Raw genomic sequence first — 13,578 nt, 5'->3', positions numbered from 1 at the left:
CTTTATCAGCTTCCCTAAGACTATGGAGGCTCAGACTGACAGGGCTGGAGCATTCTACCACATAGCTAAGTTCCCCAGGGTGCAGGGAGCAATACAGTGCACTCACATCGCCATGCGGTCACCAACTCAGGACCCAGAGCTTTTTCAGCACAGAAAAAGATTTCACTGCCTGAAGGTCCAACTCGTTATCGACCACAACCAGATCATAATGGCAGTGAATGACAAATGTCCAGCCAGCTTCGATGAGGCTCACATCCTGCGTGAGAGCGCTGTCTCTGACATGTTTAAGAGTCAGCCACAAGGACAATGCTGGATGCTTGGTGACAACCGATATGGCCTAGCCACCTGGCTGATGACTCCCCTACGTGACACCCACACCGAGGCCGAAAAGCGATACAACCAGAGCCACAGAGACACACGCAATGTGGTCCAGAAAACAATAACTGTGCTTAAGCAGTGCTTCAGATGCCTGGACCACTCAGGAGGGGAGCAACAATACAACCTGGAGTAAGTAGCTAAATTCGTGGTCATGTGCTCCATGCTGCACAACCTGGCTATCAGGAGGGGCCAAGAGTTGCCAGAAGGGACTGATGCTCCACCTCAGGAGAGAGAGGAAGAGGAGGATAAGGGGCTGGACACTGATCAATCAGGCTGGCTATGCAACCATGCCCACGACCACTCCAGACCACAGGAAAGGGCCCGTGGTGGCTACATAGCTGTAAGACTCTTACGTGAGGAGCTGATATCGGAACGATTTGCCTGAATGAACGTTGCTGTGAGTGACAACGCTGACACACTGCTGTGTGTGTGCAGCTCAGACATCAAAGGTGGCTATCATCTTGGTGTCAGTTAAAGTTTACAGTGATTGAAGTTAAGTTTTATTTAACCCTTTCATGTTAAGGAATCACCAGTGTGTAATGGTCCAGCTATCTGAGACAATGCGCAACAAGATTATGTTCAATAAAAAAAATGTTACACCAACATTGGTCTGAAATCATAAGTTTCATGCACAAAATCATCCCATCCCCACCCACACCCCACTTTTTCCACCATTGACATCAATCAAATGGTCAACATGTCCAGCAACACAGAATACAAATGCAAAGCAGGAGGGTGGTCCCCTCCCCCTATACATTACAACAAATTGCATACACCCAGATGGAGATATAACACAGCCATCACCTGCGGACATGCACCTCACTTTCCTTCCCCTCTCCCCTTCTTCTCCCCACCTCTACCCCTTCCCCTCCTCGTTCCACACCGCCTGGCAGAAGAGTTCCTCAGGCGGTGCCTCATTGGGGGGATAAAGGCAGAGGCGGTGGTTGCACGGGTACAGGAGCGGGGGGTGTCGAGGGGGGAACATTCTCTGATCCAGAAGCAGGATCTTGGTCCTGTCTCTAATCTGTCGTTCGCAGTGGTGGTGCAGAACCTAGGGGTGGCTATCGCCTCCAGGGCCTCCGCCATCCGTGGAACAAACTTATTCATGGTGGCCAGCTGTCGAGATATGCCCCCCAATACATCAAAGAGCTGATCACCAATGTCTACGGTCTTCTTGGACAAGTCTACCATCTCTCCAATCTCATGTCGCGCTCGTGGACCAGATCTGCCGTGTCCACGAAACCTCCGCGGGGTCGACGCCGTCCTGGGGACAAAGGTGGCGAGGTGCTTAGGGCAGGTACCTCCAGAGTGGAGGGGGAATGACTGGAGGCGCACTAGATGGCCTTGGGATGGAATGGCTTCTGGAGTGTGGCGATGCAGGTTCTTCGAAGTCCGCGCTTTCATCCGTAGAGACCCAGTGGGAATTGGACGCCCTCAGCACCAGATGTAGGATCGTCCGCCGACTCCTGCCCCGTGCCCCCAACTTCTGGCCTCTGTGGCCTTGCCTTGGGATGCGCTGCTGGCTGAGCTGCAAAACACAAATGAGGTTATTAGAGGAGATGCGGGTGTTAGGGTGACAAGGTGAGTCCAGCGCTACACACAGCATCTACACAACAAAAGCACCACCACTATCAAAATCATCACAGACATCACATTTCATGACCATCAACACATTGTGCAATGCAATGATTTTCTTCAGGCCAGCATTATTTCTAGGACAATTTTAGAAATCATCGATCATATATGATTATTTGGATATGAGTGGGTGTGGCATCTATTGACTTTACATCACCCAATGGTATAAATTTTACTCACGTCCCATCACTTCAGGGTCTGCAGCTCCTTGCGTGGCTGTCCGGGTGTGATTCCCCATGAGTGCGAGCAGCCGCTCCTCCGTCTCAGTGGTGTCGCTGGGGACTGGTGGCCCCCCACCCATTCGCCTCTGCACAGACCTCACCGTCGAGTGCTTCTTCTATAAAAAGTGACAGGACAACATGGCACGAGATCATTGTGTAATATCATTGCTAGGTACTGTCACAGAAACTTATACATAACCGACAGATGTAATCATGATTATTATGAAAATTATCATTCTTTACCTAAAGACGTGCACCGTGACCGCAGGCTTTGAGTAAAACATTCCCGGTAAAAGTGGAAGACCTCACATCTGCTGATAGTCACTCATGACTATTACAAATCAAATTATATAACTACATAAGTACATGTGAATAAATGTAATACTTACTCTTGTGGCTCCAACAAGGTTGTTCCATCGTTTGCGACATTGGTTGCCCTCACGCACCTCGTTGGTTGCTGACGAGACCACCTCTGCTATCTCGGCCCATATCTTCTGGTAGGCCTTTGAGGTGGGCTTTCCACGCCCTTCCTGGATCAAATCACTCCAGCGTGACTCAACCTCCTGCAGGAGGGAGGCATTTGCCTCGTCCGAGAACCTCCTGGCTCTTCTGCGCCCTCCAATGTGCTCCTTTCCCAGCTCACTGCTCTCGCCAGTGTCAGTCTCCACAGCGTGCTGTGACGCCTCCTCCTCTCCCTCCATTATTGGCCAAATCCGGGCAAATATGTGGCTGGTAACAGCTCAGTTTTGTTTCCCTATTTGCTCTAAAGCTCTAACGTCTCCCTCCTTCCTCCCAAAGCAGCCACACCACACACACACACGCCTTCAGTCCCTCTCAGCTCCCTCTCTCTCTGTCTCCTCTTCTGCGCATGTCATGATGACCCTTGACCTCCTGAATCACGGGAATCAAGCGTTGCCATGCCGTTGCTAAGGACGGTGATACTTTACGGCAGAAGATCAGAAAGGTTTAATGCTACCGCCCATTTCATATTGCTCGTGGTAACGCCCAATTTCAAAAATGGAAACTAGAGGCTTTGAGAATGGGCGACAAGCCGGCGATCTGAAAACCCATTTTTACCGCCCACGTTGGAAATAACGACCATTTTTAGGTGATCTGCACATGGTCTCAGAATAAGGGGCCGTCCATTTAAAACTGAGATGAGGAGGAATTTCTTCTCTCAGAGAGTTGTAAATCTATGGAATTCACTGCCCCAGAGAGCTGTGGAGGCTGGGTCATTGTATATATTTAAGGCGGAGATAGACAGATTTTTGAGTGATAAGGAAATAATCATCATCATAGGCAGTCCCTCGGAATCGAAGAAGACTTGCTTCCACTCTTAAAGTGAGTCCTTTGGTGGCTGAACAGTCCAATGCGAGAGCCACAGACCCTGTCACAGGTGGGACAGACATTCGTCGGGGGAAGGGGTGGTGGGATTGATTTTCCGCACGCTCCTTCCGCTGCCTGCGCCTGACCTCTTCACGTTCGCGCTGCTGAGATTCGAAGAGCTCAATGCCCTCCTGGATGCACTTTCTCCACCTAGGGTGGCCTTCGGCCAGGGACTCCCAGGTGTCAGTGGTGATGTCGCACTTTACCAGGAAGGCTTTGAGGGTGTCTTTGTATCGCTTCCGCTGCCCACCTTTGGCTCATTTGCCGTGAAGGAGCTCTGCATAGAGCAATTGCTTAGGAAGCCTCGTGTCTGGCATGCGAACTATGAGGCCTGCCCAGCGAAGCTGACCGAATGTGGTCAGTGCTTCAAAGCTGGGGATGTTAGCTAAGGGAATAAAGGGTCATGGGGAGTAGGCAGGGAAGTGGAGCTGAGTCCATGATCAGATCAGCCATGATCTTATTAAATGGCGGAGCAGGCTCAAGAGGCCAGGTGGCCTACTCCTTCTCCTATTTTTTATGTTTCTCAGGTCCATACTCCTTCTTAACCACCTTATCCACCTGGCCTGCTACTTTCAGGGATCTGTGGACAAGCACTCCAAGGTTCCTTTGTTCATCTATACTTCTAAGTGGTCTACCGTTTAATGTGTATTCCCTTTCCTTATTAGCCCTCCCCAAGTGCATTACATAGAAATATAGAAACATAGAAAATAGGTGCAGGAGTAGGCCATTCGGCCCTTCGAGCCTGCACCACCATTCAATAAGATCATGGCTGATCCTTCACCTCAGTACTCCTTTTCCGCTTTCTCTCCATACCCCTTGATCCCTTTAGCCGTAAGGGCCATATCTAACTCCCTCTTGAATACATCCAATGAACTGGCATCAACAACTCTCTGCAGCAGGGAATTCCACAGGTTAACAACGCTCTGAGTGAAGAAGTTTCTCCTCATCTCAGTCCTAAATGGCCTACCCCTTATCCTAAGACTGTGTCCCCTGGTTCTGGACTTCCCCAACATCGGGTACATTCTTCCCGCATCTAACCTGTCCCGTCCCGTCAGAATCTTATACGTGTCTATGAGATCCCCTCTCATCCTTCTAAACTCCAGTGTATAAAGGCCCAATTGATCCAGTCTCTCCTCATATGTCAGTCCAGCCATCCCTGGAATCAGTCTGGTGAACCTTCGCTGCACTCCCTCAATAGCAAGAACGTCCTTCCTCAGATTAAGAGACCAAAACTGAACACAATATTCCAGGAGAGGCCTCACCAAGGCCCTGTACAATTGCAGTAAGACCTCCCTGCTCCTATACTCAAATCCCCTAGCGATGAAGGCCAACATGCCATTTGCCTTCTTCACCGCCTGCTGTACCTGCATGCCAACTTTCAATGACACCAATGACTTCTCCGAATTAAATTCCATTTGCCACTGTTCTGCCCACTTGACCAGTTGATTTATATTCTCCTCCAGTCCATGACTTTTCATTTCATTATCAACCACACAGCCAATTATAGTGTCATCTGCAAACTTCTTCATCATACCCCCTATATTCAAATCTAGATCATTGATATATACCACAAAAAGCAAGGGACCCAGTACTGAGCCCTGTGGAACCCCACTGGAAACATCCTTCCAGTCATAAAAACACCCATCAACCATTATCCTTTACTTCTTATCTCTAAGCCAATTTTAGATCCAACTTGCCATTTTGCCCTGGATCCCATGGGCTTTTACCTTTGTGACCAGTCTACCATGTGGGACCTTATCAAAAGCTTTGCTAAAGTCCATATACACTACATCGTACACACTTCCCTCACCGACCCACCTGGTTACCCCCTTGAAAAATTCAATCAGATTAGTCAAACACGATCTTCCCTTAACAAATCTGTGCTGACTGTCCCTGATTAATCCTTGCCTTTCTAAATGTAGATTTAGTCTGTCCTTCAGGATTTTTTCAATCCTTTTCCCACCACTGAGGTTAGGCTGACAGGCCTATAATTACTAGGCCTATCTCTTTCCCCCTTCTTAAACAAGGGTACCACATTCGCAGTCCTCCAGTCCTCCGGCACCATGCCTAAATCCAAAGAGGACTGGAAAATTATAGTCAAGGCCTCTGCTATTTCCTCTTTTACTTCACTCAACATCCTGGCCTGGGGACTTATCCACTTTCAAAGCTGCTAAACCCTTTAATACCTCCTCTCTCAATATGTTTATTTCATCCAGAATCTCACACTCCTCCTCAATAGCAGTATCGGCATTGCCCCTTTCCTTGTGAAAACAGATGCAAAGTATTCATTAAGGTCCCGCCCAAAGAACCGCCAGGGACCTTGACGGCCCTTTGGGCGGCACTTGGGCGGGTGGAGGCCTTCATCAATTTTGAGCCCTTGATCTCACTGAAACATACAAAATTCTTACAAGGCTTGACAGGGTAGATGCAGGGAGAATGTTTCCTCTGGCTGGGAAGTCTAGAACCAGGGGTCACAGTCTCAGAATAAGGGATTGGCCAATTAGGACTGAGATGAGGAGAAATTTCTTCACTCAGAGGGTTGCGAATTTTTGGAATTCTCTATCCCAGAGGGCTGTGGAGGCTAAGAGTATATTCAAGACAGAGATCGGTAGATTTTCAGAAATTAAAGGAATCAAGGAATATGGATATAGTGCAGGAAAGTGGAATTGGGGTAGAAGTTCAGCCATGATCTTACTGAATGGCGGAGCAGGCTTGAGGGGCTGAATGGCCTACTCCTGCTCCTAATTCTTATGTTCTTATGTTATTATGTTCATGGTGTAGCGTCTTTCCACACCAATTTGAAAGCGAATAGTCTCTTCGTTACCTGATTGGATGATTATTGACAGTCAGTCAAACAGCCCTTTTTCTCATGTCTGCTATTTTTATAACTAATATAAAAAAATATTCAAAGAAAATTCAAATATTAACACAATTTTTTTATTGCCTATATTATTTTCCTCCTAGGTTGATTGTAGCACTGTTCTGGAGATTAGTTGTTAATTTCTGAAGACTCCAGGGCAATCCTGGAGGGTTGGCAACACTACTATACTATCTAGTTTTTGTATTGATAACAGCAATCTAAAAAGCCAATGAATGTATCTTGATGGATGGCTGATATTGGGTTGTTATACCCATTAAATCACCATTGCTCCTATATCATTTGTGGAGACATTGATTTGTCATGTAGAAATATAATTTGAAACTGGAATGATAAATCTTAGTGGAATTCATTATTTCCAAAAAATAGCATGTCCTACCTTCCAAAGCAAAGATTTGTTCCCCAAGGGCTTCTGCTATCGTCACCAGTGCTTTTTCATCTGATACATTGAAAAAATGTTTATCTTTAGGTGAGCTTGCGATAAACTCTATTTCTTTTAGAAATCTGTCAGCACTCTGATTTCCTCTGTTGTAACTGCCAAGCACCTAAAATAAGATACATAAATTGATTAAACGTAATAGAATTTAATGTAGTAATTTCTCAAAGAATCTTAATTGCTGGTTTGATGATGATCATCAACATCTTGGCATAGATCAGGAAATGCATTCTTGGCACACAGTAGCTCATGTATTTGAACCAAATTACATGCCTTTAAACATAACCAATGACTGTATAGTTATAAAAGCAAAATACTGCGGATGCTGGAATCTGGAATAAAAATAGAAAATGCTGGAAATCTCAGCAGGTCAGGCAGCATCTGTGGAGAGGAAGCAGAGTTAACGTTTCGGGTCGATGACCCTTCGTCAGAACTGGAGAGTGTTCGAAAAAACAGATTCTTAACAAGCACTAAAAGGGGGCGAGGAAGAAAGAACAAAAGGGAAGGTCTGTGATAGGTTGGAAGACAAGAGAGATTAGAGAGACAAAAGGGATGATGGCCCAAATTCAAATGGTAATGCCATGAGTTAGAAAAACTTTAGTCGAGATAGGGTGTGAATGGTGGGATTATAAGCAACTGCCATTAGAGACAAGGAGAAAAAGAGAAACAGGCTCTGAGGGGGCGGGGGGCGCGGCGGGAAGGGAGCCAAAGATTGGCAGCGATTACGCTCTAAAATTTTTGAACTTGATGTTGAGTCCAGAAAGATGTAAAGTGCCTAAACAAAAGATGAGGTGCTGTTCCTCGAGCTTGTGTTGAGCTCATTGGAACAGTGTAGGAGACTGAGGACAGAGAGGTCAGAGTGGGAATGGAGTGGAGAATTAAAGTGACAGGCAACTGGAAGCTCAGGGTCACACTTGTGGACTGAACAGAGGTGCTCCACAAAGCAGTCACCTAATCTACGCTTGGCCTCCCCATTGTAGAGGTGACCACATCGTGAACAGCGAATACAGTATACTAAATTGAAAGAAGTACAAGTAAATCGCTGTTTACCTGGAAGGAGTTTTTGGGGCCCTGGATAGTGGGAAGGGAGGAGGCAAAAGGGCAGGTGTTGCATCTCTTGCGCTTGCATGGGAAGGTGCCGTGGGAAGGGGAGGGCTGCTGGGGCTGACTGCGGAATGGACTAGAATGTTGCAGAGGAAGTGGTACCTTCGGAATGCTGAGGGGGAGGGGAGGGGAAGATGTGATTGGTGGGATCACGCTGGAGGCAGCAGAAATGGTGGAGGATGATCCGTTGAACTTGGAGGCTGGTGGGGTGAAAGGTGAGGACCAGGGGAACCCTGTCATGGTTCTGAGAGGGAGGGGAAGGGGTGAGAGCAGAGGTGCGAGAAATAGAACAGACATGATCGAGGGCCATGTTAACCATGGCGGGGAATCCTTTGTTGAGGAAAAGGAAGACATGTCAGAGGCACTAGTGTGAAAGGTGGGTCGTCAGAGCAGATGCAATGGAGATGGAGAAACTGGGAGAATGGAATGGAGTCCTTACAGGATGCAGGGTGGGAGGAAGTGTAGTCCACGTAGCTGTGAGAGTCAGTGGGTTTATAGTGGATACTGGTCGAAAGCCTATCCCCAGAGATGGAGACGGAGAAGTCGAGAAACGGAAAGGAAGAGTCGGAGGTGGACTATGTGAAGGTGAGGGAAGGGTGAAAATTGGATGCAAATTGAATTAAATTTTCAAGTTCAGGGCGAGAGCAGGAAATGGCACCGATACAGTCATCAATAATGAGCACAGTAGCCATTCAATCACTAGATTTAGTACATAAGCTTTAAATTCAGCTGTTAAGTCTGTTGTCCAAGGCATCATGGGTTGCTGGAAAGAACCGATGGAATGCACAGATAATCTCTCCTTTTACCTCAACAGGTGCTGGATAAAGGAGATGTGGAAAGAATTGAACTGGTCAACACGATGTCAGGCAGTCAATGGAAATGAGATGAGGTTCAAAAAAGGATATCTGGCCTCCATCAATCTTCTACATAGCTACCATGTGCAAAGTATTGGTGTCCAGCCTTGAATTGGGTCCTTCCCCACATCTGTTTCATTACCACAATTGCTTTCTTTCATCTTTTAAAACATTGACCATCTCTGCACTAAACATTATATGGTTTTCGGAGGCAATAAAATCCATCCTGTCATCAGCTTGTTGAAATGCATTTGCTGATGAAAAATTTTTTTTCATTTGATTTGACCAACCGTGTGCTGCTTCAACTTGTTGCAGATAGTTGGACTATTAACTCTCTAATGTAACTAATACTTCTTGTGATATTGCAAAGTACTATGGTGCTTTTTGCTCTCTTGAGGAATTGCTCTCTGGTGATGGAAGACAGCACCTCCCAAACCCGTGACCTCTACTATCTAGGACAAGGGCAGCAGGCGCATGGGAACACCATCACCAGCAAGTTCCCTTCCAAGTTATACACTATCCTGACTTGGAAATATATCGCTGTTCCTTGATATTCACTGGGTTAAAATCCTGGAACTCCCTCCCTAACAGCATTATGGGAGTAACTTCAGCACACGGACTGCAGTGGTTCAAGAAGGTGGCTCACCACCACCTTCTCAAGGGCAATTAGGGATGGGCAATAAATGCTGGACTTGCCAACGATGCCCACATCTCAGGAATGAATAAAAAAAAGGTTAGTCCAATAATTAACAATGGTACCATACATTGCTCACTGCTCTTGGTGAATCACAGTAGATTCTCATTGAAAGGGAACAAGATCCATCTCAAATCTCATCTGTCATTCAGAGTCAGCTTAACTGTATGGACACATTTTTTAATATCCTTAATCAAACTGCTGCATGAAACAACTCCTAGTCACAGAATATCTCAGAATAAGAAAAATCTGCAGTAAGTAATCTGCATTCTGAAACCATAAAGTGTGATGCTAGAAATAGATAGAGCAGCATTGAAGGATAATACTGAGTTGAATATTTTATAAATAAAACATATATATATATATTTTCCATGATTAACAGCAGTGAGCACTCTACATATTTTGGTTGTGCTGTTCTGTGGTTTTGAACCATCTAACCTCCAAAACACAATTTTTTGCAATAAGTGGAGTATGCATAGCTATTTTAGGTTAGCTTCAAGGCTAAGATTTGGGAAGAATTCAAAATGGTCTCCACAAATTTCCAGCTTCTGCTGAACCAATATTGCAGATGCCAGCCAAGGCTTTAAAAAGGCCAAAGGAATGTCCATGTTGAATATAAAGTAGGCAGAACATGTAGATTTCAATTGCTTGATTTGCTGGAAATCTGCAGAAAACAAGATAAATTTGGTAACACCAGTGAATCTCCAGTAGCGTTACTCATGCTAATTCAGAGGATACTTTATTTTACAATGACAGGAATGTTAGTCTACATAACACATGATGGCCCTGAGTCCTGTTCCACGCAAACCACCCCCACAATGGCAAAGTGGGACTTGCACCTTTGCCCGCGTCTGAATTCCTAGAGTCAGGAAGTGGCCACTTGTTGAGGAATGGAGAAGGCTGGTGGTGGTGACACGTCATGGTGGTGGTCAGCGCTGTTGGTGTTCGCCAGACATACCTCTTTGACATGGGGGAGGGGTGGAGGGAGGGACAGGCAAAAGCGGGAACAGGAAGAGAAGCCATTGCTGGAGATGCTCTGGGTACAATTGGATAGGTAAGTGTGGAATCAAACAATGGTAGTCCCATTGAACTGGACGATGGAGGAGAAGCTTTGGTTAACGAGGTGGTGAACTGTGTCAAAGGCTGCAAAGGACCAAAGGTTGAGAAGGACATGGGATAGTGCACCATGGTCACAGTCGCAACAAATGTCATTTGTGACTTTAATTAGGGCTGTTTCAGTCCTGTGGCAGGGGAGGAAACATGATTGGAGAGAATTGGTAAATCTATTACTCAAATAAAGAAAAGATGCTCCTGTCAAGAAGCAATGTTCACAGAGTGCAAGTTGGCACATGGCAGCTCCGCAGCCTTTCATTCTTCAGCTATTTAAATGAATGAATGGGAAATCAGGGAATGTATTGAATGCGATTTCCTGACCACGTTCTCTATGAGCGCGGCTTCTCATTGGGTGTGCCAATCTGGAAATCGGCCCTAAAATTTCTATAAGATGAATGAATAGCTACAATATACAAAGATATCAGGGTACTTACTGCAATAGCAAACCTTCGAATTTTGTCCTTCTCACAATCACTGATCACTTCTGGTAGATTGTAGCTGTCATGTGATTCGCCATCAGTTACCACAACCATCACCTTCGAAACTCCTTTTCGCATACCTCTCTCTGCTGTGAATTCATTCATCCTAGAATGGACGGAGTTGATTGTGATTATTCATAAGTGTGATGTTATAAGCCACAACCATATGAATTATAGGCCACTTTGATATTTCTGAAGCTGAAGATTGACCTGGTGCTTGACAATTGCAAGACCACCTGTGATTATCTCCATTCCACCAGTGAATACCGATGTGTACCAATGCCAGAAATCATACACAGCCATTTACCTGGACCAGTTAGCCTGCCCACACCTCCAGAGGACAGTGCAATTGAACTGGCATTTGACAATGACAAGACCTGAAAGCTGAAGCAGCATAAATATAGAAGGATATTCTGATCTTGAAGTAATTTAAATTGATCAAAAATAACATATATTCAAATCTGTCAAGTTCAGGTCATTTCGCGTTTGAATTCAATGATTCCTCAATTCCACACTCGAAAACAGGTACCTGCCTATTATACATATAAACTAATGGTTTCCTAGCTTGCATCCTAAGGGGTGATTTTGCCTGGATACAGTAGGTGTAAGAGCCTCCGAGCTTGCAAAGGTGGGATCTTGAGCTGCAATGCCTGTTTCGTCCACATTTCATGCAAGATGTTATCCTGCTAAAGGAGTTGAAATGTGCACTAGGCATGGCTGCCAAGAGGTTCGTTCAGGGGCTGCTTGACAATTAAATTGCCTGCTAGTGCTCATTAAAGAGGCTGCTTGGCATTTTGTGGCTAGTGCTTCAATTAACAACCTCTCTGAACATCAAATCAGCTGTTTGGGAGTAAACAAGTTGTTGCTGAGGATTTTGGGTGCTACTTAAAACTATGCTCAACTTTCACTGTTTACTTGCTGCTGGAGGTTTGAAGAAGACTTGAAATAGATTGGGAGACTTTCTGGGACATTTTGTCAAGACTTTCCCAACACTGTATCAATATTTATTCTGGGAATTGTCTGAGGACTTCACCTAAAGAAAGTAAATGCTGTGCTACTCTACCTTACTGGACACTTTATAGGAGTCACCAAGAGAAAGGGAATGCTTGGTCACAGGCAGGCTAATTATGTTGTGTATGTAAATAAACAGACTAACTGAAACAGGAGTAATGTAACTTAACTGTGTCCTTTATAGCAACTCCCAAAATGGTGTCCCAAAACCAACATGAACCAGCATGTTTACAGCTGTGTGTGAATAGCTCCCTCAGGCTCCTAATGCCTGTCTAGTGAGGGTTTGTGTAACAAACAAATAGAGCATGAACACAATAGGCTAGAGTCCCCCTTGGTCAACAGGAGGAATAGGAGGACATGGCCAGGCAGAGCAGCACCAGCTGCTGCAGGAGAGGGGTTTAGGAGGACAAGGTGGGCTCTTCCCCCCCACTCCCCCCCCCCCTTACATGACAATCCTCCTCCTCTGGATCTCTTCAACCAGAGCCTCCAGTGCCACCTCTGAGAACCTGTGCATCCTCTCCCCCGGTCCCTGAATAATCCTGAAATGTTCCGTTGTGTCTCAGCCAGTCCACTCCACACCTTCAGTGGAAGTGACTGTGTAGAGGCTACATATACTGCTCCATGAAAATTGCTTCTAATCAGTGCTTAAAAACATAGAAACAGAAATTTACAGCGAAGGAGGCGGCCATTTCGGCCCATTGTGTCTGCGCCGGCCGACAAAGAGCCGCACAGCCCTTGATCAGCAGCCCTAAAGGTTACATAAAGACCTATGAACAATGACGGAAAAACAAAGAGCACCCAGCCCAACCAGTTCGCCTCACACAACTGTGACACCCGTTATACTGAAACATTCTGCACTCCACTCCAACTGGAGCTGAGTGCTAAATCTGCAGGTATCTGTTTCAGTGTCTCCAGGCAAGTTTAAATCATGGTAATTATCAATTAACCCCCAAATTGCGGGCTAAATCCAGACTTTCAAAGAAGCATGTCTTACAGGCACTTAGCGCCTGTTTTCATCCTTTCACAAAATAACCCCCAACGACTCCTGGTAACTCTGTTTGCTACTTTCACAAAACTATCTGAATTTTAGCCATTTGACAACAGAGATATGGAACAGAGGCAGGTAAATGGAGTTGAGGTACATATCAGCCATGATCTAATTGAATTGCAGAACAGATTTGATCGGCTAAATGCCCTGCTCCTGTTCCCATGATCCTATAGTAAGTAAGTTCTTCACATTTGCACACATTTCTTTAGGAGTTCATCAAACATGACAGAAACCTATGTTGTGAACTGCCTTATCCTTTAGGAGTTACCATTTCAAGTCCTGTGCACAACTTTTGCTCTTTTGACAATACTTTGATAGCATGCTTTTCTGAAAAGTGCAAA

The 13,578-nt window shown here is 45.6% G+C and overlaps 1 protein-coding gene across 1 annotated transcript in view; it reads right to left on the bottom strand.

The window, feature by feature from the left end:
* itga1 (integrin, alpha 1) overlaps nt 1-13,578 on the bottom strand; it is a 356,017-nt gene that overhangs the window by 152,478 nt on the left and 189,961 nt on the right. Inside the window, exons 8-9 of the mRNA XM_070862517.1 lie at nt 11,134-11,284; nt 6,878-7,043 (exon numbers count right to left, since the gene is read on the bottom strand). Of these exons, the coding sequence (XP_070718618.1) occupies nt 6,878-7,043; nt 11,134-11,284 (317 nt within the window). The remainder of the gene's footprint in view (nt 1-6,877; nt 7,044-11,133; nt 11,285-13,578) is intronic.

Source organism: Pristiophorus japonicus, chromosome 2 (genome assembly GCF_044704955.1).
Source record: "Pristiophorus japonicus isolate sPriJap1 chromosome 2, sPriJap1.hap1, whole genome shotgun sequence".
In the NCBI taxonomy this organism is placed as follows: Eukaryota; Metazoa; Chordata; class Chondrichthyes; family Pristiophoridae; genus Pristiophorus; species Pristiophorus japonicus.
This window is presented reverse-complemented; position numbering and strand designations above follow the sequence as displayed.